Source organism: Piliocolobus tephrosceles, chromosome 8 (genome assembly GCF_002776525.5).
Source record: "Piliocolobus tephrosceles isolate RC106 chromosome 8, ASM277652v3, whole genome shotgun sequence".
Lineage (NCBI taxonomy): Eukaryota > Metazoa > Chordata > Mammalia > Primates > Cercopithecidae > Piliocolobus > Piliocolobus tephrosceles.
Genome location: NC_045441.1, coordinates 79,794,958 through 79,818,827, shown reverse-complemented (window position 1 = coordinate 79,818,827; position 23,870 = coordinate 79,794,958). Strand labels below are relative to the sequence as shown.

The 23,870-nt window shown below is 43.1% G+C and overlaps 2 protein-coding genes and 1 pseudogene across 5 annotated transcripts in view; 2 read left to right on the top strand and 1 right to left on the bottom strand.

The window, feature by feature from the left end:
- The window catches only part of LOC111552382 (protein lifeguard 1), a 25,904-nt gene extending 17,031 nt beyond the window's left edge, over positions 1 to 8,873 (bottom strand). Inside the window, exons 1-2 of the mRNA XM_023226583.2 lie at positions 8,503 to 8,873; positions 3,345 to 3,619 (exon numbers count right to left, since the gene is read on the bottom strand). Of these exons, the coding sequence (XP_023082351.1) occupies positions 3,345 to 3,619; positions 8,503 to 8,504 (277 nt within the window). The 5' untranslated portion in view covers positions 8,505 to 8,873. The remainder of the gene's footprint in view (positions 1 to 3,344; positions 3,620 to 8,502) is intronic.
- Positions 8,874 to 13,640: 4,767 nt separating this feature from the next.
- On the top strand, positions 13,641 to 14,058 carry LOC111552485 (annotated as a pseudogene).
- Positions 14,059 to 19,122: 5,064 nt separating this feature from the next.
- GATAD1 (GATA zinc finger domain containing 1) overlaps positions 19,123 to 23,870 on the top strand; it is a 62,596-nt gene continuing 57,848 nt past the window's right edge. For all 4 annotated transcript variants that reach the window (XM_023226745.3, XM_023226744.3, XM_023226742.3 and 1 more), the window contains exons 1-3: positions 19,123 to 19,728; positions 20,496 to 20,621; positions 22,730 to 22,789. In XM_023226745.3, coding sequence (XP_023082513.1) covers positions 19,480 to 19,728; positions 20,496 to 20,621; positions 22,730 to 22,789 — 435 coding nt within the window. In that variant the 5' untranslated portion in view covers positions 19,123 to 19,479. The remainder of the gene's footprint in view (positions 19,729 to 20,495; positions 20,622 to 22,729; positions 22,790 to 23,870) is intronic.

The window sequence follows — 23,870 nt, the reverse complement described above, 5'->3', positions numbered from 1 at the left end:
CTTTTTTTTTTTTGGAACATAGTCTCATTGTGTTGCCCAGGCCAGAGTGGAGTGGCGCGATTTCAGCTCACTGCAACCTCCACCTCCCGGGTTCAAGCGATTCTCTTGCCTCAGCCTCCTGAATAGCTAAGATCACCACCACTCCCAGCTAATTTTTTTTTTTTTTTTTTTTTTTTGTATTTTCTAGGTAGAGATGGGGTTTCGCCATGTTGCCCAGGCTGGTCTCAAACTCCTGATCTCAGGTGATCTACCTGCCTCAACCTCCCAAAATGCTGGGATTACAGGCATGAGACATCATGCCTGGCCAAAGTTCAGATTTTTCAAGACAAACTCAGGAATTTAATTCCTTGTCATGCACACCCCATCCTCCTTAGGATCAAACATGATTTGAAAGCCTCACTGTGTCACAGGCCCATCATTAGGGATCCAGCGAAACTACCTCCCTGCACCGGAGAGCAGCAGAGCTTCAGGACTGTGGGGAGAGGGGACGTCTCCTTGGAGATGGACTTGGGCTGCAGAGAGTTTGTGGAGCTTTTCTGCCACTTTCCTCTCCAGCCTACCTGCCTGTAGTAACTCTCTTCTCTTCTGCTTCCTGATGCATAAATAGATAACTTGGTGAACTGTACATGAGGCCAAAGAGTTCCAAAGAAATGACAGGCCAATATACAAGGCACAGCACATGGGCACCTCTTTCTGCTTACGTCCTGGGCCCTCTGAATATGGCACTGGCAATGGCAATTTGCCTTTTGTGTGGCTTTATCCCTATTTCAAAGGAAAAAAAAGAAGTAATGCTGCTTAAAATTAACTTATAGGATCGTCAACTGTCCTTTTGCTGGGCAGTTTCTATGCATAGGAAGTATGACAACAAAGCAGTGGATCTAAGCTATCTTAATAAAAATAGCAGAGCATATATTCCCAAGTGCATGCTGCCTACATTAAAATATTCATTTAGCTCACATTAATTTGGCATCTGCTATGTAGCAGGGACTGTGGGGGAATATATTAAAGGTGGCCCAGGCTCACAAGAATAGACATAGAGATCAATGGAATCAAGGTGACAGTCCAGAAACAAACCTTTCTATTTATGGTCAATTGATTTTTAACAAATATGCCAGGAAAATTCAATGAAGAAAGAATAATTATTTTGACAAATGGTGCTGGGAAGCTGGATATACACCTACAAAAGGATGAATTTGGATCCCCAACTAACACCAACCGCAAGCCATAACGTGGAGTCATAATGGCCATAGCAGCCTCACCTACCATCTCACTGTAAATGAATGAGAGCTCCCAATTCAAGACTAATATAAGAGTTGACCAACTGAGTCAACCCACAGAATTATGAGAGATAATAAAATGGTTGTTGCTTTCTTTAAGTGGACAAAGGATTTGAATAGACATTCCTCCAAAGAAGATATATGAATGACCAATAAGTATAAGAGAAAATTTGCTAATGAAATGCAAGTCAAAAGTACAATGAGGTAACACTTTACGGACACTAGAATGGCTATAACCAAAAAGACAGACAACAACAAGTGTTGACAAGGATGCAGAGAAACAGGAGGCCTCATACATTGCTGCTTGCAATGTAAAATGATGCAGCCACTTTGGAAAAGTTTGGCAGTTCATCAAAATGTGAAACAGAGTTATCCTACGGTTCAGCAATTCCTGGGTATCTACCCAAGAGAAATGAAAACATATGTCTACACAAAAACTTGAATATGAATGTTGATTGCAGCATTATTCAAAATAACCCAAAGGTGGAAACAATCTAATTGTCTGTCAACTGACAAATGTATAAACAAAGGTTTTCTATTCAGGCAATGGAATTGTATACGGCCCATTCATAAAAGGAATGAAATACTGACACATGCTACAACATGGGAGAACCTCAAAAACATTAAGTGAAAGGAAATCACAAAAGACACATGTTGTATGATTCCATTTACATGAAATGTTCAAAATAGATTCATAGAGAGGTCTGAAAGTAGGTTAGTAGTTGGCAGGGGTTTGAGAGAGGGAGGATGGGAGTAACTGCCAATGGGTATGGGTTTCTTTCCTTTTTTTTTTCTTTCCTTTGGTAAAGATGGTGTTTCACCATGCTTCCCAGGTTGGTTTTGAACTCCTGATCTCAAGTGATCCACCTGCCTCGGCCTCCCAAAGTTCTGGGATTACAGGCATGAGCCACTGCACCTAGTCTGGGTATGGGTTTCTGTTTGAGGTGATGAAAATGTTCTAAAATTGATCATGTTGATGGTTATCAACTCTAAATATACAAAACACCAGTGAATTGTACACTGAAAAGGGATTTTTATGATTTGCAAATTGTATCTCCATAATGCTGCTTTAAAAAAATGACAAACCCCATAACTCAATCCATTACCCTGCTATACTTTTCCTTTTCTCCACAGCACTTACATCTTTTCATATACTATATAATTTTTTTTAACTGGACAAAGGCCAGCCTCTACCCTCCAGGAGAGGCAGATATAAATAACTGACTCTTACACTGGCAAGGAGGCTCTACGTATTTTTCAATTAGACCTGAAAGACTAATTCGATTGGATTCCTTAGGCCTCATTTTCTCACCTGTAAAATGACAATACAACTTCTGTATTTGTAGGGTTGTTGTAAGGACGAAATGCAATAACATTGCCCTTGCACAACACCCTGTGTAGGCCTGGTATGGATCGCAGAGACAGCCAGTGGGCTCAGCTGAACAATTCCAGATAGAGGTGGCCATGTGATACAGGTGGGTCAATGACGTGGCATTCAAAACTCTGGGTGTGGTTTCTAGAAATTCCTCTGAAAAGAAGACTGGCTTGGTCAACTCTCAGGATACCTGCAGCCGTCTCTTGGCTCTACTCTGCCTTTGGCTGTTTGCCTTTTCCTTCTCCTACCTCAAAGGCTAGAGCTCCAAAAGGCAGCTTTCCAGCCACAGGACAGGAGTGGTGAGGGCCACAGGGAGACCAACAGGATTCAAAGCTCACAGTCCACCTGCAAGTTGTCCAGGCCCTCAGAAGGCCTAAGGGTGGCAGAGTGGAAGCTTTAAAACTTAAGCCAATATTATGGTATCACCTTGTATACAAGTAAAAACATTTTATGATCCATGACTAATTCATATTTCCTTAAAAAAAAATTATTCACCATATGTTTCTTATGAGTTTCTGAATGCCCTGGACAACTTGGAAGCAGTCAATTATAGCAGTCCTACATCATGTTTTATGAGAAAGCATGACTCAGAAAAACTAAAAACAAAATTGTATCTGACAATCCACACTGTGGAAACATTTTAAGAGAATACGTGCTCTTCTCTTCTAAAAAGATAATTTCTTTATTCTCACCTCTGCGGACAGATGCGTCTGAGAAAGGATTGCCTAAAGCTGCATTGCTATCACCTGGGGTGATGTCATCTGAAATTTCTATCACATAGGTATTCAACTGCTCGGTGTCCTTTGGCCGTGGCTTCTCCCGAGTTTCTTGTGGCCCAGCTGAAGATGAAGGTGTGTAGTGCTCACCAGATTCGGACTGGATGCTTTTATCTGCTGCTTTCCGAATCAGATGTTGATGATCTCCAGAACCAAAGTCTATTGGTTCGCTGACCTCCAAGTCCAATTTCCTAGAGGGGGAGAATTGTTTTTCAAGTCCTTATGATCACACCTCTACAACCTTAGCATCCTCATAGTCGTTAGGCAATTTCTTCTTAATTTTAACTGCCTTGGCTCAATACTTACCAAGTTGGTGCTCAGTAAATATTTGTTAAATGAATGATAACATCTAAGATGAAACCCATAGAGTAAAATAATTTGATTGTATTATGAAATTAATTTTTAAATAAAATTTATTCAGCAAAAACGTAATGAGTGCCAAGCATAAAGATGCCCTTGCTGTCTCTGCCCTCAGAGAACTTACATTTTGGAAGAGAGTATAATCAAGCAATCATATAAAAGGCAATACAGGCCAGGCATGGTGGTTCACGCCTGTAATCCCAAAACTTTGGGAGGACAAGGCAGGTGGATCTCCTGAGGTTGGGAGTTCAGACCAGCCTGGTCAACATGGTGAAACTCGTCTCTAATAAAAATACAAAAATTAGCCAGGCATGGTGGCAGGCACCTGTAATCCCAGCTACTAGGGAAGCTGAGGCAGAAGAATAGCTTGAACCCAGGAGGCAGAGCTTGCAGTGAGCCGAGATCGCGCCACTGCACTCCAGCGTGGGCGACAAAGTGAGACTCCATCTCAAAAAAAAAGAAAAGAGGGCAATATGAGCAGACCAGGAACATTGGAGGAAGTCTTGAGAGCCCTGAAGGAAATCTGGAGGAACTTGCAAGGAGTAGAAGAGGTTGTCAAAAGCTTCCAGAGAAACTGAAGGTTAAGCCATGGCTGGAAGTGAGTAGGGATTAGTCAAGTGAAGAGGTGGGGAGAGGTTTTCCAGACAAGGAACCAGCCTGGACCAGGACTAGAGAAAGCAGGGATGGCAAGTTCCAGAAACGTACCTGGAGGAGGGAGTTTGAAGGGGAGAGTGGAATGAGGTTACACGGAGAAGTAGTGGGCATGCCTCTGAGAGGCTGGCAAGCTGAGTTAGGGAGTCTGGACTTCATCCTGAAAGCCATGGGTATGATTTTTCAGAATAGCAGTCCCCCAGTGATATCCATGTCCTAATTTTTGGAACCCGTGTCTATGTTACCTTGCACGTCAAAAGGAACGTTGCAGATGTGATTAAGGACTTTGGGATGGGGAGATGATCCTAGATTATCTGGGTTGGTCCAATCAAATCACAAGGATTCTTATGATCATAGGTATAACAAGGCAGCAGGAGGAGCAGAGTCAGAGAAGGAGATGTGACAACAGAAGCAGAGGTCAGAGCGACACAATTGTTGTCTTTGAAGATGGAAGAAGGGGGCCATGAGCCAAGGAACACAGGTGGCCTCTAGAAGCTGGAAAAGGCAAAGAAATGGCTTTTCCCCTACAGCCTCCAGGAAGGAACCAGCCCTGCCAGAACCTGGATTTTAGCCTAGTGAGATTGGTTTTAGGCTTATGACCTCCAGAACTGTAAGATAATAAATGTGTGTTGTTTTAAGTCATTCAGTTTGTGGCAATCTATAACAGCAGCAACAGGAAACTAATACAATGGGGAATCAAGGAAGGTTTCTCAGCAGGGACCCATGGAGATCTCCTAGAAAGAAAGGTTACTCTAGGTAGTGTGGAGAATGGGCCACACTAAGCCAAAGTGAGGCAGAGACCAGAAATCCAGATAATGAGATGGCAGTGGGCTTTGCCACAGTGCCTTCCAGCCTGAACACAGTTCTTAAGAAACTACCACTAGACCGGGCACAGTGGCTCATACCTATAATTCCAACACTCTGAGAGGCCAAGATGGGTGAATCACAAGGTCAGGAGTTCGAGACCAGCCTGGCCAACAGAGCGAAACCCCATCTCTACTAAAAATACAAAAATTAGCTGGGCGTGATGGTGCAAACCTGTAGTCCCAGCTACTCTGGGGGCTGAGGCAGAAGAATCACTCGAACCCAGAAGGCGGAGGTTGCAGTGAGCCGAGATCGCACCACTGCACTCCAGCCTGGGTGACACAGTGAAAGTCTGTCTAAGAAAGAAAGAAAGCAAGAAAGAGAGAAAGAAAGAAAGAAAGAAAGAAAGAAAGAAAGAAAGAAAAAAAAAGAAAGAAAGAAAGAAAGAAAGAAAGAAAGAAAGCCGCTACTAAATGGACAAAAAACTGCAAAGCAAAAGGCCCCTGTTAACCTTCTGGGTAACATGAAGTCTCAGGCAAGCCCCTGCTGCTGCCTCCTGTTGCACAGAGTCGCGAAGGGGCTTCAGAAGGACACTGCTGAGACAGCAAAGACTCAAGCACGCTGAAGGCCAAGCGGGAAAGGCATAAATAGAAGGTCTGAACAAAATGCCAGGTCTTGGAGAAGCAGATGCCGTGTGGGAAAGATGTCCCTTCTCCTCAAATTAATCTCCAAATTTTACAAAATTCATTGGGATTTTTTTTCAGTACTTGAAAATGTAAGTCCAAAGTTTATCAGAAAGAGTAAAGGTGTGAGGATAATCAAGAAAAAAATTAGAAGGAGGAAGTTTATGGTGGAAGGGATGATTTACTTTTATCAGAAATCAAAAGATTATAGAGCTTTTTAATTAAAACTGTGGTAATAGTGTGCCAATAGATAAATAGATCAATGAGTTGGAAGAGATTCAAGAAACAGACTGATGTACAAAGGATAATTTAATATTTGATAAAGGTGAAATTTCAAATTATTGTCCCATGGTGTGGGAAAAATTAGCTATGTACTTGGAAAACAAAATAGAGTTTAATAGCTATTTCACATCTTACACAAACATGTATGCCAGATGAACTAAAGATATTATCATGAGTAATAATAGCCATAGATATTCTACAAGAAAATACCAGGAATATTTGTGTAAGTCTGTGCAAGAATGATACCATATAAGAACTGCTTTGCCGGGCCCGGTGGCTCACGCTTGTAAATCCCAGTACTTTGGGAGGCCAAGGCAGGTGGATCACCTGAAGTCAGGAGTGGGAGACCAGCCTGGCCAACATGGCAAAACCCCATCTCTACTAAAAATACAAAAATTAGCCGGGCATGGTTATGGGCTCCTGTAATCCCAGCTACTCGGGAGGCTGAGGCAGGAGAATCGCTTGAACCCGGGAGGCGGAGGTTGCAGTGAGCTGAGATTGCATCATTGCACTCCAGCCTGGGCAACAAAGAGCAAAACTCTGTCTCAAAAAAAAACAAACTGCTTGGCAGATTTGGGGTACAGGAGCACTTTAGATACCACTACAAATATTAAACGCAATTTTTTTTTTCTTTTTTGAGACAGAGTCTCACTCTGTCGTCCAGGCTGGAGTGCAGTGATGCAATCTCAGTTCACCGCAAGCTCCGCCTCCGAGGTTCACGCCATTCTCCTGCCTCAGCCTCCCGAATAGCTGGGACTACAGGCGCCTGCCACTATGCTCAGCTAATTTTTTTTCGTATTTTTAGTAGAGACAGGGTTTCACCGTGTTAGCCAAGATGGTCTCGATCTCCTGCCCTCATGATCCTCCCGCCTCGGCCTCCCAAAGCACTGGGATTACAGGTGTGAGCCACTGTGCCCAGCCAAAATGCTAAATTTTAAGTATAATATTTATGATATTGACTATACTGTAAGAAGAACTTTAACAAAGAAAAATGGGCAACCCAGTAGGAAGATGAGAAAAGGCCAGGCACAACAACTTACAACTGTAATCTCAATGTTTTTGGAGGCCGAGGTGGGAGGATTGATTGCTTGAGTCCAGGAGTTTGAGACCAGCCTGGGCAACATAGTGAAATCCCCTTTCTAAAAAAAAAAAAAAACTTTAGCCAGGCACGGTGACATGTGCTTGTAGTCCCAGCTACTCAGATGGCTGAAATGGGAGGATTTCTGTAGCCCAAAAGTTCAAGGCTGCAGTGAGCTAGATTGTGCCACTATACTCCAGCCTGGCCAACAGAGCAAGATCTTGTCTCTAAAACAAAGAGAGAGACAGAAAAGAACATAAATAGGCAATTCATATGGTCAATAAACTTAGGAGATGATACCTCACAAATAACTAAAGAACTGCAAGTAAAAACAAAAAAGACTGGCAAAGATGAAAAAGATAAGTCTGAGAATTGCAAGGCTGTGAAGAGATAGGTAATAGAGAATCCAGGGCCACAGAATGACCTGCATGGACCCTACACATGTTTGTGTTCATGGGACCCTTCCTCCAAAAAAAATACTAAAAATTGTATATTATGAGTGCATTGGTACAAAGATGAATATAATCCTTTCCGGAGTCATTATCTATTACACATTCATTATTACATTCACTTTTTTCTCCTGCTTTAAAAAATTAAAATGTGTTTATGGCCCCTAAAACTATCGTGAGTCCTAGGCACTGTGCCTACTTGCCTAGTATCAGTCCTGGGACACCCTCATGGGGGCATAAACTTTTGCCGGGTCGGTGGCAATTTAGCAGCGTCTATCAGAATTCAAAATGTGTCTTACTTTAGCCCCAACAGTTACATTTTTAGAAATTTATCCCACAAACCTATCCATACAAATAGGCAAAGATACATGTAAAAGGAAGTTCATTACACCATTCATTGTTTGTAACTACAAAAAAATTTTAAACAGTTTAAATATCCATCAGCAGGGGAATGGTTAAATTAACTTTGGCACAGGAAAAGGCAGATATATATGGATTGATGTGGAGAGTTCACTGTTACACACTTTTAAATTTAAAAACTAACATTAGAAAATAACATTGAGCAAGATCACATTAATGTTGTACATACATCCACACACACACACACACACACACACACACACACACTTCCCGAGACTGGAAAGATACACTATAAACTGTTCATATGATCATCTCTGACCCAGCAGAGTTGGGAAACACACTCTGAATAGTATGAATTTTTACAATGAGCATCTATTACTTATATAATAACAGAAAAAGATATTTACATTGTGAAGAGAAAAGGAAATATTTCCCTTTTTGATAAAGTTTGGACTCCTCCGAGGAAAGCAGTCTTCACGCAGAGCTGAGCGGCACTAGAGGATGCTCAGATAACCAAGTTGATTTCCTCTCTAGTGTCTTGCAAATCAGAAGGGGGAAAGGCAGCAAGATTTTCAAAGCACTCAAAAACAAAAACAAAGCCAAAGGCAACCGAGTTTTCCTCATGAAACTATATTTGGCTGGTGCCTTAATCACAAAATGAGGCTTTTACTTGGCCCTCAAGTAGCTCTCCCAGCTCCTGAGCCAGTGGTAGGTCATCCAAAGCCTGGGCAGGCGTTGGGACTGAGAGGTCATGTTCTGAGCGACAGTTAGGAGAGTGGCAGTTAGGAGAGTGGCAGTTGGAGCATGGGTGGACCTAGGTGGAGGGGCCCTAAGTCAAGCGCTATCTGCCAAGCCTCATTCTGGTTAAAGAGCCACACCAACGCACTCCTTATTGTCTCAGGCAGAACTGCACCCAAATCTCCGAACCGATTCCACGTCAGAGAACAAGAGGCTCCTGGAGGATGTGGTGTGTCTCAACCATGTTATCACTTTCTCCTAAGCAGGAGGAAGATGTTTATGAAACTCCACCAGAGGAGCCACCAGAGATCCTGCACAGTTATTATGTTGGCGCAAAAGTAATTGTGGTTTTGGCTATTAAAAGTAATGGCGAGGTCAGGCACGGTGGCTCACGCCTGTAATCCCAGCACTTTGGGAGGCTGAGGCGGGTGGATCACCTGAGGTCAGAAGCTGAAGACCAGCCTGGCCAAGATGGTGAAACCCCATCTCTACTAAAAACACAAAAATTAGCCAGGCGTGGTGGAGGGTGCCTGTAATCCTAGCTGCTCGGGAGGCTGAGGCAGAGAATTGCTTGAAACTGGGAGGCAGAGGTTATAGTGAACCGAGACTCTGCCACTGCACTCCAGCCTGGGTGACAGAGCGAGACTCCATCTCAAAAAAAAAAAAAAAAAAAAAAGTTAATGGCAACAGCTGCAATTACTTTTGCATTAACCTGATATTTCAAATAAGTAAGACTTGTGTGTGATAAAGTGTGCATTGTTTTTTCTGGTGAATGATGATGATGTTGGTACAGGGAGATGGTTACCCATGGGCTGCAGGACAGTGAGGAGTCATGGAGGGGCCCCGATTCAGGCAGTGTGGCGGGAGAAGTCAGACGACCAGGCAGGGACAGCTGGGATGAGCTCCTCTCCCTGGGATTTCTAGGCAGGGAGGGGAGTGGTAGCAGAAACTTGTGCTGAATAGAGGCTGCTGCTGAGAAAAGGCTAACTGAATACATTAACCATTCATTAAACTGCTAATTAGTGCACGTCTACTGTGCGCAAGAAGCAGAGAAGTGGAAGAAACAAGAAAAGGACATACTTCCTGTCTTCAAGATGCTTATAGTCAGTTGAAGGAGACACAAAAGTGAATGCCTAAGGGAGACCGAAGAGGAATAGAAAGGAACAGCTACATAATGGATTAGAAAGGAACAGCTACATAATGGATTCTGGGCTTCATACCTAGGTGGTGGGTTGATCTGTGCAGCAAACCACCGTGGCATACATTTACCTACGTAACAAACCTGCACATCCTGCACATGTACCCTGGAACTTAAAAGTTGAAGAAAAAATAAAAAAGAGAGAAATAAAAGAAATAAACAGCTATGTAAAGTCAGGGAGTTGGGAAAGGAGATGTAACTTTTGTCACGGGTCTGAGCTGATTCTTGAGAATCAGCTCAATGGTTAGGGTTGGGTGTAAAGAGTTGGAAGGAGGCACACCCTGAGCCGAGGCACACCCTGAGCCAAGGCACAAGGGTGAGAACTGTGGGGGCACACACTCCACACAGCAAGTAGTGCCATTAGGTTATAACACAGAAGGTGTGCCTGCAGTGGAAGATACAAGTGTCATGTGCACCTCCTGAAACTAAAAAAACAAAAGGTTTCTAGGAATATCTGCTCTGGTTCTCCTCCCTCAAACCGTCTAGCAGTTTCACAAGTCCCTCTCATTATCTCCCTGTCCAGTCCTCAGTATCTCTGTCTAGTTTGCTGATGTAAATAGGGGATTTGACTTAATTTTTTCCAAAATGTAATTAACATGATTTACATGATTACATGTGAGGGGTACAACTAATGACTTGACCAAGATCCAGTCAAAAGAAATGCTTCCTCCTTCTCCTTCTTTCTTATCAGCCTCATAGTTGACATTAACAAAGCACTTACTAGATGTAAAAGTTGTTGATAATTTCACATGAACTACTTTGTGTAATGCTCACATCAACCCTATGGGGTATGTTCTCTTGCTCTCCTCATTTAACAGTTACATAAACAGAGGCTCAGTGGCAGTGTTCCCCCAACCCCAGAGATACCCAGGAGAAGGGTGCACAGTCAAGGAATTCCACATCTACCCATACTCATCAAGACACAAAATGTGGTGGATGTGATCTCTTTGGAAACACAGAAACACAGAAAATATGCATGCATATTTTATGTGTCTGCTTTTTTTTTTTTTTTTTTTACTCTTAAGAGTTTTAATTAATGAACCATGTAACATTTAAATCATGCAAAATAGACTGCAGGCTGGCATTGACAATCCCTGGGGGAATTCAGCATTCTTTTCCCCTTACTGTGAAATTTAAGGCCACAAGAGGTATTTATTTCTGTGTCCACAGCTTACACCCACACCACCGCGACCAGCACCAGAATTTTCTCAGCCATTCCATAGGTACCAAATTGTCTCCATGAGCTCTGGGTCCAGGCTAGTATCTTTCATTGCATCCTATGGTCTGTGACCCCCAAATTTTCATGTGTTGAAACTTAATTACCAATGTGATAGTATTAAGAGATACAGTCTTTGGGAGTGGAACCCCCATGAACGGGATTAACAACCTTATAAAAAGGCTGGAGGAATTAGTAATTGTCCCTTTTTGCATTTCTGCCCTTCTACCATGTGAAGACACCTAGATGGCGCCATCTATGAAGAACGGGCTCTCTCTAGACACTAGACCTGCTAACATCTTGATCTGGGACTTCCCATCCTCCAGGACTGTAAGAAATAAATTTCTGCCTGGGGACAGTGGCTCACACCTGTAATCCCAATACTTTGAGAGGTCGATGTGGGTGGATCACCTGAGGTCAGGAGTTTGAGACCAGCCTGGCCAACATGGTGAAACCCCATCTCTACTAAAAATACAAAAATTAGCCAGGTGTGGTGGCAGGTGCCTGTAATCCCAGCTACTCGGGAGGCTGAGGCAGGAGAATCCCTTGCATCCAGGGGGCAGAGGTTGCAGTGAGCCAAGATTATGCTACCGTACTCCAGTGTGGGCAACAAGAGTGAAACAGAAAGAAAGAAAGGAAAGAAAGAAATGAAAGAAAGAAAGAAAGGAAAGAAAGGGAAGAAAGGGAAGAAAGGAAGAAAGGAAGAAAGAAAGAAAGAAAGAAGGAAAGAAGGAAAGAAGGAAGGCAGGCAGGAAGGAAGGAAGGAAGGAAAGGAAGAGAAGGGAAGGGGAGGGGACAGGAGGGGAAGGGAAGGCAAGGGAGAGGAAGGGAAGGGAAGCGAGGGGAAGGGAAGGGAAGGGGAGGGAAGGGAAAGGAAGGGAAAAAAAAGGAAGGAATTTCTGTTCTTTATAAATTACCCATTCTCAGGTATTTTGTTACAGCAACACAAATGGACTAAGATATTGTGTCAGTCTGTGAACTCTCTCCTGGCCAGGCCTACTGTGGCTCCTGTTCTTCCTGAGGTACCAGCTGGGGGGCAGGGGGTTGAGTTACAGCCTTCACTACAGTGCCTTCTTAAGTTTTTTCTCCTGCCCATTTCTCTCCCTTCCCCATTTGACCCCCCAGTCACCTTCTTCTCTACTTAGTAGTCCTCATTTGTCCTCACATACACTACTGTTATGCTATGTTCTAATACATATGCACAATAATTTTGTCATACTGTACCTACAGCTGCTTGGAGAATTCCCATTACTTGAATCAGAACTATGGCCCAAACACAGTAACTGATGAAATCTTCACACAGCCCTATGGTGGACAACATCATCCTCACTTTCCAGATGAACTGAGCTTCAGAGACAAGGTTCAGTCGCCAGCCCTCAAACCAGGTACTGTCAACTATGCACTACTGTCTCTGGCTGGGAGAGAGTTTTAGGGTCGACAAACTGCCCTTATTTTCTTCTTTTCCATTTGATACTTTCTCTTCTTGTTTATATTTTTAAATAAAAGTAATGCATACATATGGTGAAAAAATGTCAAACAACACAAAATCAAAACTCCCTTATCACCCCTGTTAACATCAATTGTCAATAATTCTTAGTTTTAGTTCTAACAACTTAAAAAATGCAACACACACACACAAGTTTCTAATTTACACAAAGTGATCTTACTCTGTGCTGTTTTCTAAATTGCTTTCTTTCCCTCTTAATATCTGAGATTTTTTTTCTTATCAGCACTATATGAAAACCTCAAATAGTTTCCTGTCACACTGAAAATAAAATCCAAAGTTCTCACTTTGGCTATCGCAGTCTGATGCTAAAACTCAACAAAGATATTACAAGAAAGAAAAATTGTAAGTCTGTGTCACTTATGAACATAGATGTAAAAATCTTAAACAAAATAGTAGTAAACCAAAGCTAGCAATATGTAAAAGGGATAATACATCACAACCAAGTTGGGTTCATTCCAGGAATTGCAATGTTAATTTAACATTCAGAAATCTGTCTATGTAATCCACACATTAATAAAGGGGAAAAAAACATGATCATCTTGTAGAGAAAGCCATTTGATAAAATTAAACATATTCATGATAAAAACAGGAATAGAAAAGAAGTTCCCTAACTCATAAAAGGAATCTATAAAATCTATGGTGTTAGACGTCAGGACAGTGGTTGATTCTCCATAAAGGACAAGAAGGGGACTTCTGGTAGTAATGGCTATTTCTTGATTTGGTTGCCTGGGTGTCATTGCTTTGTGATAATTAAACTATACACATATGAGTTGTACACTTTAGAGTATGTGTATCATACTTAATTTTAAAAGGTTGTAAAAAAAAAATGGGGCAACTGCTGTGGCTGCTTCTGCAAAGTCTAAGCACTGGTCTGTATGCCTCAGCCATGTTCTACTGCCAGCAGGAAGGGAAGGATGGGATCATATTTGTGACCAAAGATGACCATAAAACTCCAAGCAATGTAGAGCTGGTGGCTGATGACCCCAACGATCCATACTCAGTACGGATTGATGCTGCCAAATGAAGACATTAACTGGAACTGCCCATGCCTTGGGGGCATGGCCAGTGGTCCCTGTGGGGAACAGTTCAAGTTGGCCTTTTTCTGCTTCCACTATAGTGCAGGGGATCTCAAGGGGAAAGACTGTGTAGAACAATTCCGGGTCATGCAGGAATGCATGCAGAAATACCTGCACCTGTATCCCCAAGAGGATGAGGAGGAGGAAGAGGAGAAGTCAGCAGAACACATAGAAGAAACTGCTCCCACTGAGGCCATGGCAACCAAAGAAGAGGTGGGGATAAGTTAATGAAGGCCACAAGGCACTGGGCTCCAGTCCTTCCACTGCAGAGTGATATAGGCCTTTTGCACAGTGCCTTTCAGTCACCTCCTATTGGGAGAACCTACCCCCAATATTTGAACATAGGTTCTTTCTATTTTCCATAAGTGTTGGCTGGCTGAGAAATAAAGAGTACAAAGAGAGGAATTTCACAGCTGTGCCACCGGGGATGACATCACATATCCACAGGACCATGATGCCCTCCTGAGCCTCAAATCAGCAACTTTTTATTAAGGGTTTTAAAAAGGGGAGGGGGTGTAAGAACAGGGAGTAAGTACAAAAATCACATGCTTCAAAGGGCAAAAAGCAGAACTACTAATAAGGGTCTAACAGAGATCACAAGGCAAAGGGCAAAAGCAGAACTACTGATAAGGGTCTATGTTCAGTGGTGCACATATTATCTTGATAAACATCTTAACAGAAAACAGGGTTCGAGAGCAGAGAACCAGTCTGACCATAAATTTACCAGGGCAGAGTTTTTCCCACCCTAGTAAGCCTGAGGGTACCACAGAAGACCAGGGCATATCTTAGTCCTCATCTCAACTGTATAAGACAGCCACTCCCAGAGCGGCTGTTGACAGACCTCCCCCCAGGAATGTATTCCTTTCCCAGGGTATTAATATTAATATTTCTTGCTAGGAAAAGGATTTAGTGATATCTCTCCTACTTGCACATCTGTTTATAGGCTCTCTGCAAGAAGAAAAATGTGGCTCTTTTTGCCTGACCTCACAGGCAGTCAGACTTTATCGTTGTCTTCCCTTGTTCCATAAAAATCGCTTATTCTGTTCTTTTTAAAGGTGCACTGACTTCATATTGTACAAACACACGTTTTACAATCAATTTGTACAGTTAACACAATTATCACAGTGGTCCTGAGGTGACATACATCCTTAGTTTACAAAGATAATAGGATTAAGAGATTAAAGTAAAGACAGGTATAAGAAATTATAAAAGTATTATTTAGGAACTGATAAATGTCCATGAAATCTTCACAATTTTTTTTTTTTTTTTTTTTTGAGACGGAGTCTCTCTCTTGTTGCCCAGGTTGGAGTGCAGTGGCGCAATCTTGGCTCACTTCAACCTCTGCCTCGGGGTTCAAGCGATTCTCTTGCCTCAGCCTCCCTAGTAGCTGGGATTCAGGCATGCACCACCACTCCCAGCTAATTTTTTGTATTTTTAGTAGAGATGGGGTTTCTCCATGTTGGTCGGGCTGGTCTTGAACTCCCAACCTCAGGTGATCCACATGCCTCGGCCTCCCAAAGTGCTGAGATTACAGGTGTGAGCCACCACGCCTGGCCGAAATCTTCACAATTTATGTTCCTCTGCCATGGCTCCAGCTGGTCCCCCTGTTCAGGGTCCCTGACTTCCTGCAACACCCTCCAAGAAAGTGTCATTCCCTCTGTTGTCCTGTGTACTGTAATGCACAAAATAACTTATTCTGATGATCAGGGATCTTGGGCTCTTGACATACACACTGAAAAAAATGGGAGTTGTGTTATGTGTGTCCTACATAAACATGTCAGCAAATGTGGCCACCACTTTTTAATTCTCTTTTCTCAGATTGCCCTGAATTTTGCCACTTTGAAGTAATGTGCTGAATAATCTCAGCAACCAAAAATGATTATCCAGGAATGATTCTTTTGAGTGAGCTGATTTACTCTGAGTTATTGTATCTCTTTTAGTAGATTTTATAGCCCTTTAGGAAATGTAAGAAGAATGAAAACATCTTCTTTTAAAAATGCTGGTATGGGGGCATGCCTACTAGAAGAGGCCAGATGGTCAAGTAAGTATTTCCCCAAACCCATTTTGATCTTGAGTATGTGAGGGGGTACTATACTTCATTCCTGATACATTTTGTTTTCCATGTTGGCATTGAGCTCTTGGTTTTCTGTTTGGACAGTGGAGATGGAGGCCCTCCTATTCATACTTCCTTTCTAAGTGAAGGGAAAGGTTGGTTTTTGCTGTTCCTTGTTATTCCAAAAACCCTGGTTTGGGGCCCATGTTCAGGCTGGCTCACACGCTGGCTCTCAGCTGGTCAGATGCAATGTTCTTGAGAGGTGGGGACCTGATTGTTACCATAGTAGCATCCAAGAGAGGAAACAGTGTGAATTAAGCATTCAAAAGGAAGCACGATTTCCAAAAAAAAAAAAAAAGACTTTCAAGGAAAAATGTAAATCATCCTAATCATCTAAGAAGATTAGAGGATACAGCAGCCAGGGACTGGGGAGCTGACAAGGACAAAGGATGAAGATGAGTGGGATGAGGAGGAATTGAGAAGCCTGCTGTTGGGTGGTTATTCAGTTGGCCCTCCACAGCCATGGATTCCACATCCACAAACTCAACCAACCACAGACCAAAAATATTCTCAAAAATAGATAAATATAAATATGAACAATATGACAATAAAAATAAACCAATACAATATAGGAAGTATTTATATAGCATTTATTTCATATTTGGTATAAGTAATCTAGAGATGATTTAAAGCACACAGGAGGGTTCGCATAGGTTATATGCAAATTCTATGCCATTTTATATAAGGGACTTGAGCATCTGTGGATTGTGGATTTTGGTATCATCGGGAGTCCTGGAATCAATCCTCCATGGATACTGAGGGACAATTGTGCATGTGGATATTGACCTGATCCATGGCAGTGTCCTGTGGTGGAGAGGAAGCTGGTGAGCTATGGGCCAAAGTTTTCAGTGAATGAGAGGGAGTCTCTTGCAGATGAGCTGCAAGGAGAGGTATATGTTCCCAAATGGAGAGACATTCAGGAGCATGGAAATCAAGAGCCTAGATTTCCTCACACTCTAGGTGAGGAAAAACTTTGCCACCATTTATTTATTTATTTACTTTTGGCAGAGTCCCTCGCTCTGTTGCCCAGGTGCCTCCCGGGTTCAAGTGATTATCCCACCTCAGCCTCCCGAGTAGCTGGGATTACAGGTGCCTGCCACCACACACAGTTAATTTTTTGTATTTTTAGTAGAGATGGGGTTTCGCTATGTTGACCAGACTGGTCTTAAACCCCTGACCTCAGGCGATCCACCTGCCTCAGCCTCCCAAAGTGCTGGGATTACAGGCATGAGCCACTATGCCTGGCCTCTTCTCACCTCTTTGGTTCTGTGGCTGGGCATGGGAATTAAACTAACATAAGACAGATTTACTGGAAAAGACATAAAAGTTTTAATGTTTTTATACATGCACAGGAGTCTTTGTAAGAAAAATAAAGACCCGTAGAAGTTACTAGGCCCAAAAGCTTATATGTCCTTTTAAACAAAGAATAATAAATTGCAGGGATGTGACACAACAAAGGGGCTTGGGCTAAGGTTGGCAAATTGTGGGAAAGTGTCTAAGAACTGTATGTGAAAAGTTAATGGAAAATATAGGTTACAAATTTTTGTAAGGTTTTGTTTGTAGATTCATCTTAGTGGCAACTCTGCCTCTGGCAATAATATTCTCCTCTTCCTGGTACAGCAAGGGCACCTTTCACAAGGGAACTTTTATGTTCCACTTTAAACAGAAAGAGGGTGGTCAGAGAGCCTTCCCTGCATCTGTTTTTGCTCCATTGCCTCTGGCTCAGAAGAATCAATATGCCAAAGTGGCATATTTGGGATGGCAGGCTCTAAACACTCTTCACCTAGTCTCCTCAAGCACTTTTACAGTTGGCCCTAATCCCCATAACAGTCCTGGAAACTTATTTTTACTGTTACGGAAACTGAGATTTAGAGGGGGGATGACTGAGCCACAACCCACACCCCAGAGGGCTGCTCCAAAGTCCTCCTTGAAATTAGTGCCAATGGCAGCAGCTATAATGACAGCCAGTTCACATAGAAGTGCCTCTGTTGATCACCAATTAACAGTAAAATCTGATAATATCTCATTCCAAGGTTGTCATAAGCACTAAATGTGGTTTTGTGACATAATAGGCATTTGTTTCTCCCCATTGCTTCCCACCACAATATATTTATCAAGACCTTTCCAAGGATACTAAGTCTAGGAAACCCAGGATCATGAAGAGAGGACATGCTCTTCCAAGTGAGGCTGAGGAGAGACTTATTTGTCTGGCGAGGCCTGTACTGACTAGTGACATTAAAAGAGGCGATCTGACTTCTCATACTGCGCTTGTCCCAGGCCCGCTGTTTGTCAACTGCTGGGTCCTCAGAGCCAAAACTGTTTTCCAACAGTTTTGAATTGAATAACAGCCAGTTATTCAATTTTCTCCACATTCTCTAATCGGTATACTCTTCAGAGTCCAAGGGACTTGCAACGTTATTACCCAATGGCTGAAGAATGTGCGCTTGACATCTTAGGCTGTAAAATGTCTCAATTTCAATTTCTAAGACATAAATGTCAGTGGATGGCATTTTCTGAACCCCTTGTCGATGTCCGTAAATGGCATACTCTGAATTCAACTAAACAAAAGTATGGGTGGGGGGGAGATGTAGGGGCATGTCCAAATTATAATTGTTAAGAGTATAAAGGGGTCCTGAGAAAGATTGCCAGATTTTTTTTTTTTTTCTTGAGTCAGAGTCTCACTCTATTCCCCAGGCTGAAGTGCAATGGCGCGATCTTGGCTCACTGCAGCCTCTACCTCCCGCACTCAAGAGATTCTTCTGCCGCAGCCTCCAGAGTAGCTGGGATTACCCCGGAGTCCGCCACTGAGCCTGACTAACTTTTGTATTTTTAGTAGAGAAGGGGTTTCACCATGTTGGCCAGGCTGATCTCGAACTCCTGAGCTCAAGTAATCCGCCAGCCCTGGTCTCCCAAAGTGCTGGGATTGCAAGCGTGAGCCACCACGCCAGACCTGGATTGCCAGATTTAGCACATAAAAATACAGGACTCCCAGTTAAACTCCTCTCAGATAAACCATTATTGCATGGGATACACTCACGCTAAAAACAATTGTTCGTCGTTTACATGAAAGTCACATTTCATTGGGCGTCCTGCATTTTACCCCGCAAATTCTACGCCGGACACCAAAAAGTTTGAGAACCGCGCCTCTAGGCGACAGCAAGCGGAACTACGGCAAGCTCCCAGTAATTCCGGGTGCTGCACTTCCGGTCAGGCGGTCTGGCTGCGCGGCCCTGGGGCCAGCTTACCGCCGGAAGCCTCCGCGTCCCAGCCGGCCATATCCTTTTCCCGGTCCTGCTTCCCAGTGCCTCGGGCCTCCCGGGGCTGGTGCTGGGCGCCGAGCCAGCGGAGCCCACGGAACCCGCTTCCCGCCTCCACGCGGCAGCGCTAGCGGCCTGGTCCCTTCACTGGCAGCTCGGTGCCGTCGCCCTCACCGCTCTTCCTATCGCCAGGAGTGGTGGGCCGACCAGGGGGCGGCCGGGCTAGCGTCCGCCATTCCCGTGTCTCTGCGCCCGCGAGGGCCGCCCGAGCTGGCCACCATGCCGCTGGGCCTGAAGCCCACCTGCAGCGTATGCAAGACCACGTCGTCCTCCATGTGGAAGAAGGGCGCGCAGGGGGAGATCCTCTGCCATCATTGCACTGGCCGGGGCGGTGCGGGCAGCGGGGGCGCAGGCTCGGGGGCGGCTGGAGGGACTGGGGGCGGCGGCGGCGGCGGCTTCGGCGCGGCGACCTTCGCCAGCACCTCCGCCACTCCTCCGCAGAGCAACGGGGGCGGGGGCGGCAAGCAGGTGAGCTCCTCCGTCCCCTCCCCCTGGCGGAACCCGACCAGGCGCTAGGCTGCAGGGGCCGAGCGGGTTGGGAGCGGTAGGGCCCGGGCTTCCCAGATCGCCGTAGTCCTGCCGGCTGGAACGCCCCTCCCTACCTCCTTCTGAGATCTTTGGTTTGACCCATTCCAAAGCACCTGTTATTATAAGAAATTCAAAGCAGTAAGAACCAAGATGTAAAGCCCTTAAGAAAATCTCAATATACACACGTCTACACGGTCGTAAACAGGGTCATGCCACAAATGCAGGTGCTGGACCTCATTCCTTGTTAAAGGTTTTGTCATATCGGGTTATGAAGTAAGATTATTATGTCATTATTGTAAATGGCAGCTTAAGTATTCATTTGTAGGAGGCGCCGTAACCTAATACGTTATCTGGCCTTAGGGAGTAAAGTTGTTAAGTGTTTTTCTCTATTGTAGACACAACAAATGAATAGTGTTTGTCTTGGCCTAGACTGACTCCTACTTCCGCCTCCTGCCCTATTACAAGGAGCTCACACCTTTTGGATGCTCTGGAGAGCCTGTCCAGAGAGCTCCGAGATTCCTGTGCTGAACTTCCGGTTTTACTTAGCCCAGTTGCTGAAATTACCTCTGTTGAAAAGCAAAGGCGCACTCTTAATTGTTAAATACTCCTATAAAGTACATAGTGAGGGATCCTTGTAAGATGATTGTATTGCAACCTTTATACACTTTTTACTTCTTTCCCTGTTCTTTAATTTGTTTGTGTAACAGAGTAAGCAGGAAATTCACAGGAGGTCTGCTCGGCTCAGAAACACTAAATACAAATCTGCTCCGGCTGCTGAGAAGAAAGTTTCCACCAAAGGAAAAGGGAGAAGACATATATTTAAATTGAAAAATGTAAGATATTTGTGGACAGTGCCTTTTACTGTAATGATGTTGTGTGTATCCTGCCACTGCCTTCATTTCTCACCATTGAACTTGGACTCTGCCCTTGGTAGCCCTTCCTTAGTATTCTGGGCAGTGGTCCAGACTCCCAAAAAGGGAATGAGCTCTGTTGCAGGAGGCTCACTATTTTTAAAGTTAATAATACTGTTTCCTTTTTTTTTTTTTTTTTAGCTTTTATTTTTTTCCCCTGGAAAATATAAAATATGGGTTTAAAAGAAACATCAGCTTTGAGCCCATTTTTTGGGGTTCTCTATGGAAAGGAAGAGGAGAGATTATGGTTCTTGATATGGCCAGGTACACTAAGAAAACTTTTTTTTTCATTCTTTAAAAATCTAAATATTAACACTAGAACTCATCATTTGCATATTTATTTGTTATTAAAGCCCCAGAAAATATATCTTACTGACTTATGATGATGATGTATTTGATGAATATGAGTCAAAAATTCTGCTAAGCCTTATCTCTTCTGCTCTAAGAAAAGACATTGTTGAGAGACCTGTGCTGGAAATAGGTGAAAGCATATTTTTATTGCAATTAAATTATCAGTTTTTATAAGCAAGGGATAATGTTCAAACACAATGGACAGTGCATTATGGACTATTTTTTTTTTTTTTTTTTTTTTTGAGGTGGAGTCTTGCTCTGTCGCGGACTGGAGTGCAGTGGCCAGATCTCAGCTCACTGCAAGCTCCGCCTCCCGGGTTTAGGCCATTCTCCTGCCTCAGCCTCCTGAGTAGCTGAGACTACAGGCGCCCACCACCTCGCCCAGCTAGTTTTTGTATTTTTAGTAGAGACGGGGTTTCACCGTGTTAGCCAGGATGGTCTCGATCTCCTGACCTCGTGATCCGCCCGTCTCGGCCTCCCAAAGTGCTGGGATTACAGGCTTCAGCCACCGTGCCCGGCCTATGGACTATTTTTTTAAGTCTCAGTATGGTATTCTTTTCTTTCAGAACAGGAATGTTTCACTTACCCGTAAAGACATTTTTGAAGTTGGGCATATTTATTTCTAAAACACAAAGGGACCCTGCATTAGACTTATGCAGATGGCAGACTATTTTCTTTTTTTAATGTAATTTAATTTAATTAATTTTTTAAAATTTTACTTTAAATTCTCGGATACATGTGCAGGACGTGCAGGTTTGTTACATAGGTATACATGTGCCATGGTGGTTTGCTGCACCTGTCAACCCATCATCTAGGTTTTAAGGCCCACGTGCATTAGATACTTGTCCTAATGCTCTCCCTCCCCTTGCCCCCCATCTCCGATGGACCCCAGTGTGTGATGTTCCCTTCCCCAAAGTATTTTCTTATTCAGAGTAGTTGCTTCTAATTTATTTGAGATTTTTATAATTTAGTTAATGGAGGCATTTGTTGATTATGCAAAATATCTTATTTGCACATTTTTTTCCTTTTAAGTGTAGTATACCATGTTCTCAGCAATTAATTCATTATCGTTTGTCTGCAACCCTTCAATGTTACTAAGCAAGACACATCTGGGGAGGCCTACTTTCTATGTTGTGGCATAAAAGTACGTATTAAAGCTTTAGTAGGGATTTCAAAAATGGTTGGATGGTAGCAAATTACTAAGAACTCAAAGTTTCTAAAGCCTTAGTTCCAGCTTGCTAGAAAACCGACATTGAGTATTATGGCTAAATAGTTGAATTGGAAAATGTCTTCAAGGAGACACTTTTTCACTTTGTATTCATCTGTGCATTTTTTATTACTTGCATTCTGTCATGCTCAGGCTATTAGAGCAGGTACATTTTTATAACTGGAATGTTTATGTGTAGTGAAGCTCTGAGAGGACTTTGCATTAGATCTCAGCAGCATAATCGAAGCTTGTTCTTTGTCTCAGCAATTTTTAAGCTAATAGTAGCAGAAACTGCAGTGGAAATAGACTGCTTTGCCACAACATTCAGATAATTGTTTATCTTTTTATTGCAGTTCTTGTCACCAAACAGTAGTTTAGTATTTCTCAAATTATAGAACTCTCATAGGGCTGGGAAAATACCTGTACACACATACATACTATGAATGTGCTAACGTGTTTTGTATTTTCATAGCCCATCAAAGCTCCTGAGTCGGTTTCCACTATAATCACTGCAGAATCAATCTTCTACAAGGTAAGCTTTTGTAGAGTTACTGAAGGAAGAGTTGGGCCTAGTGGGTAATGTGCCACTAAAATGTTGGATTAGTTCTCCTCTTTATTTGTTTAAGGTGTGATTATACTTTTTGTTCCCTTCTTAACTATTTTCCCCCATGAGTGACTGTTATTCAAACATCTCATCTAGAGCTGAAGTGGGAGGAGAAGGCGCCTACTGACATACGATGTGAGGATCGTAAGTATTGTTTTTTAGTGTAGATTATAGGAATTGTTCTTAGAATGCTGATTGTGTAGTGTGGAGCCATGGAAGAGTGAGCCATTAGTGTGATGGCATTGAAGAACGAGAAGGACAGAGGCAGGATTTGGACTAGTACAGGTTGTAGACTGTGGTGTCAGATGGGTAGAGTAGGCCCAGAGGTTCTAAAATGCCTTTAAGTGGAGTTGAGCTGAGTAAGGGCAGTAGTGAGGATTAACACCTATTAGAAATCCATGGTGAGAGGAATTCCAAGATGTTTTGATAAAAGAATGAGGAGGTCAGGTTTCCTACAGCCAAAGTCCATGGACATCTGATACCTCAGTGAGAGAAGTGACAGATTGTTGTGTTTAAACCAGAGGTCTTAGGAAAGGAATTAGAACATAGACCCCCCCAAGGCTCGGCAGGCCTGGCACGGCACAGGCAGCAACCATTGAAGGCTATTTGGTGCTTTGGAATCTGAACTGTCATTTAGGGGACAGTGGTGTGAGTTAGTGCTTTATACTTGACCCAGGTGGACTGAGAAACTCAAGTGATTATGACCTTAAGTATACTTTTTTTAAAGCCCGCAATCTATATAGTCGAAGCCTGTTCTTCCCCACAGGGTTACACTGGCATTCCTCAGCAGAACTGGGAAAAACCAACAACAAAAGAAGTCTGTATACAGGCAAACATGTCTCTTGTTTTTCCAACATTTAATACATTGTTCATAAAATATCTAAAGTTTAGCAAACAGTTGCTATGTATCAGTGACTGAGCATTTTGCATGCTTTATTTCATTCAGTTCACCCTATGAGGTGGATACTACTATCCCCATTTTCTGGATGAGAAGATTGAGGCACAGCGA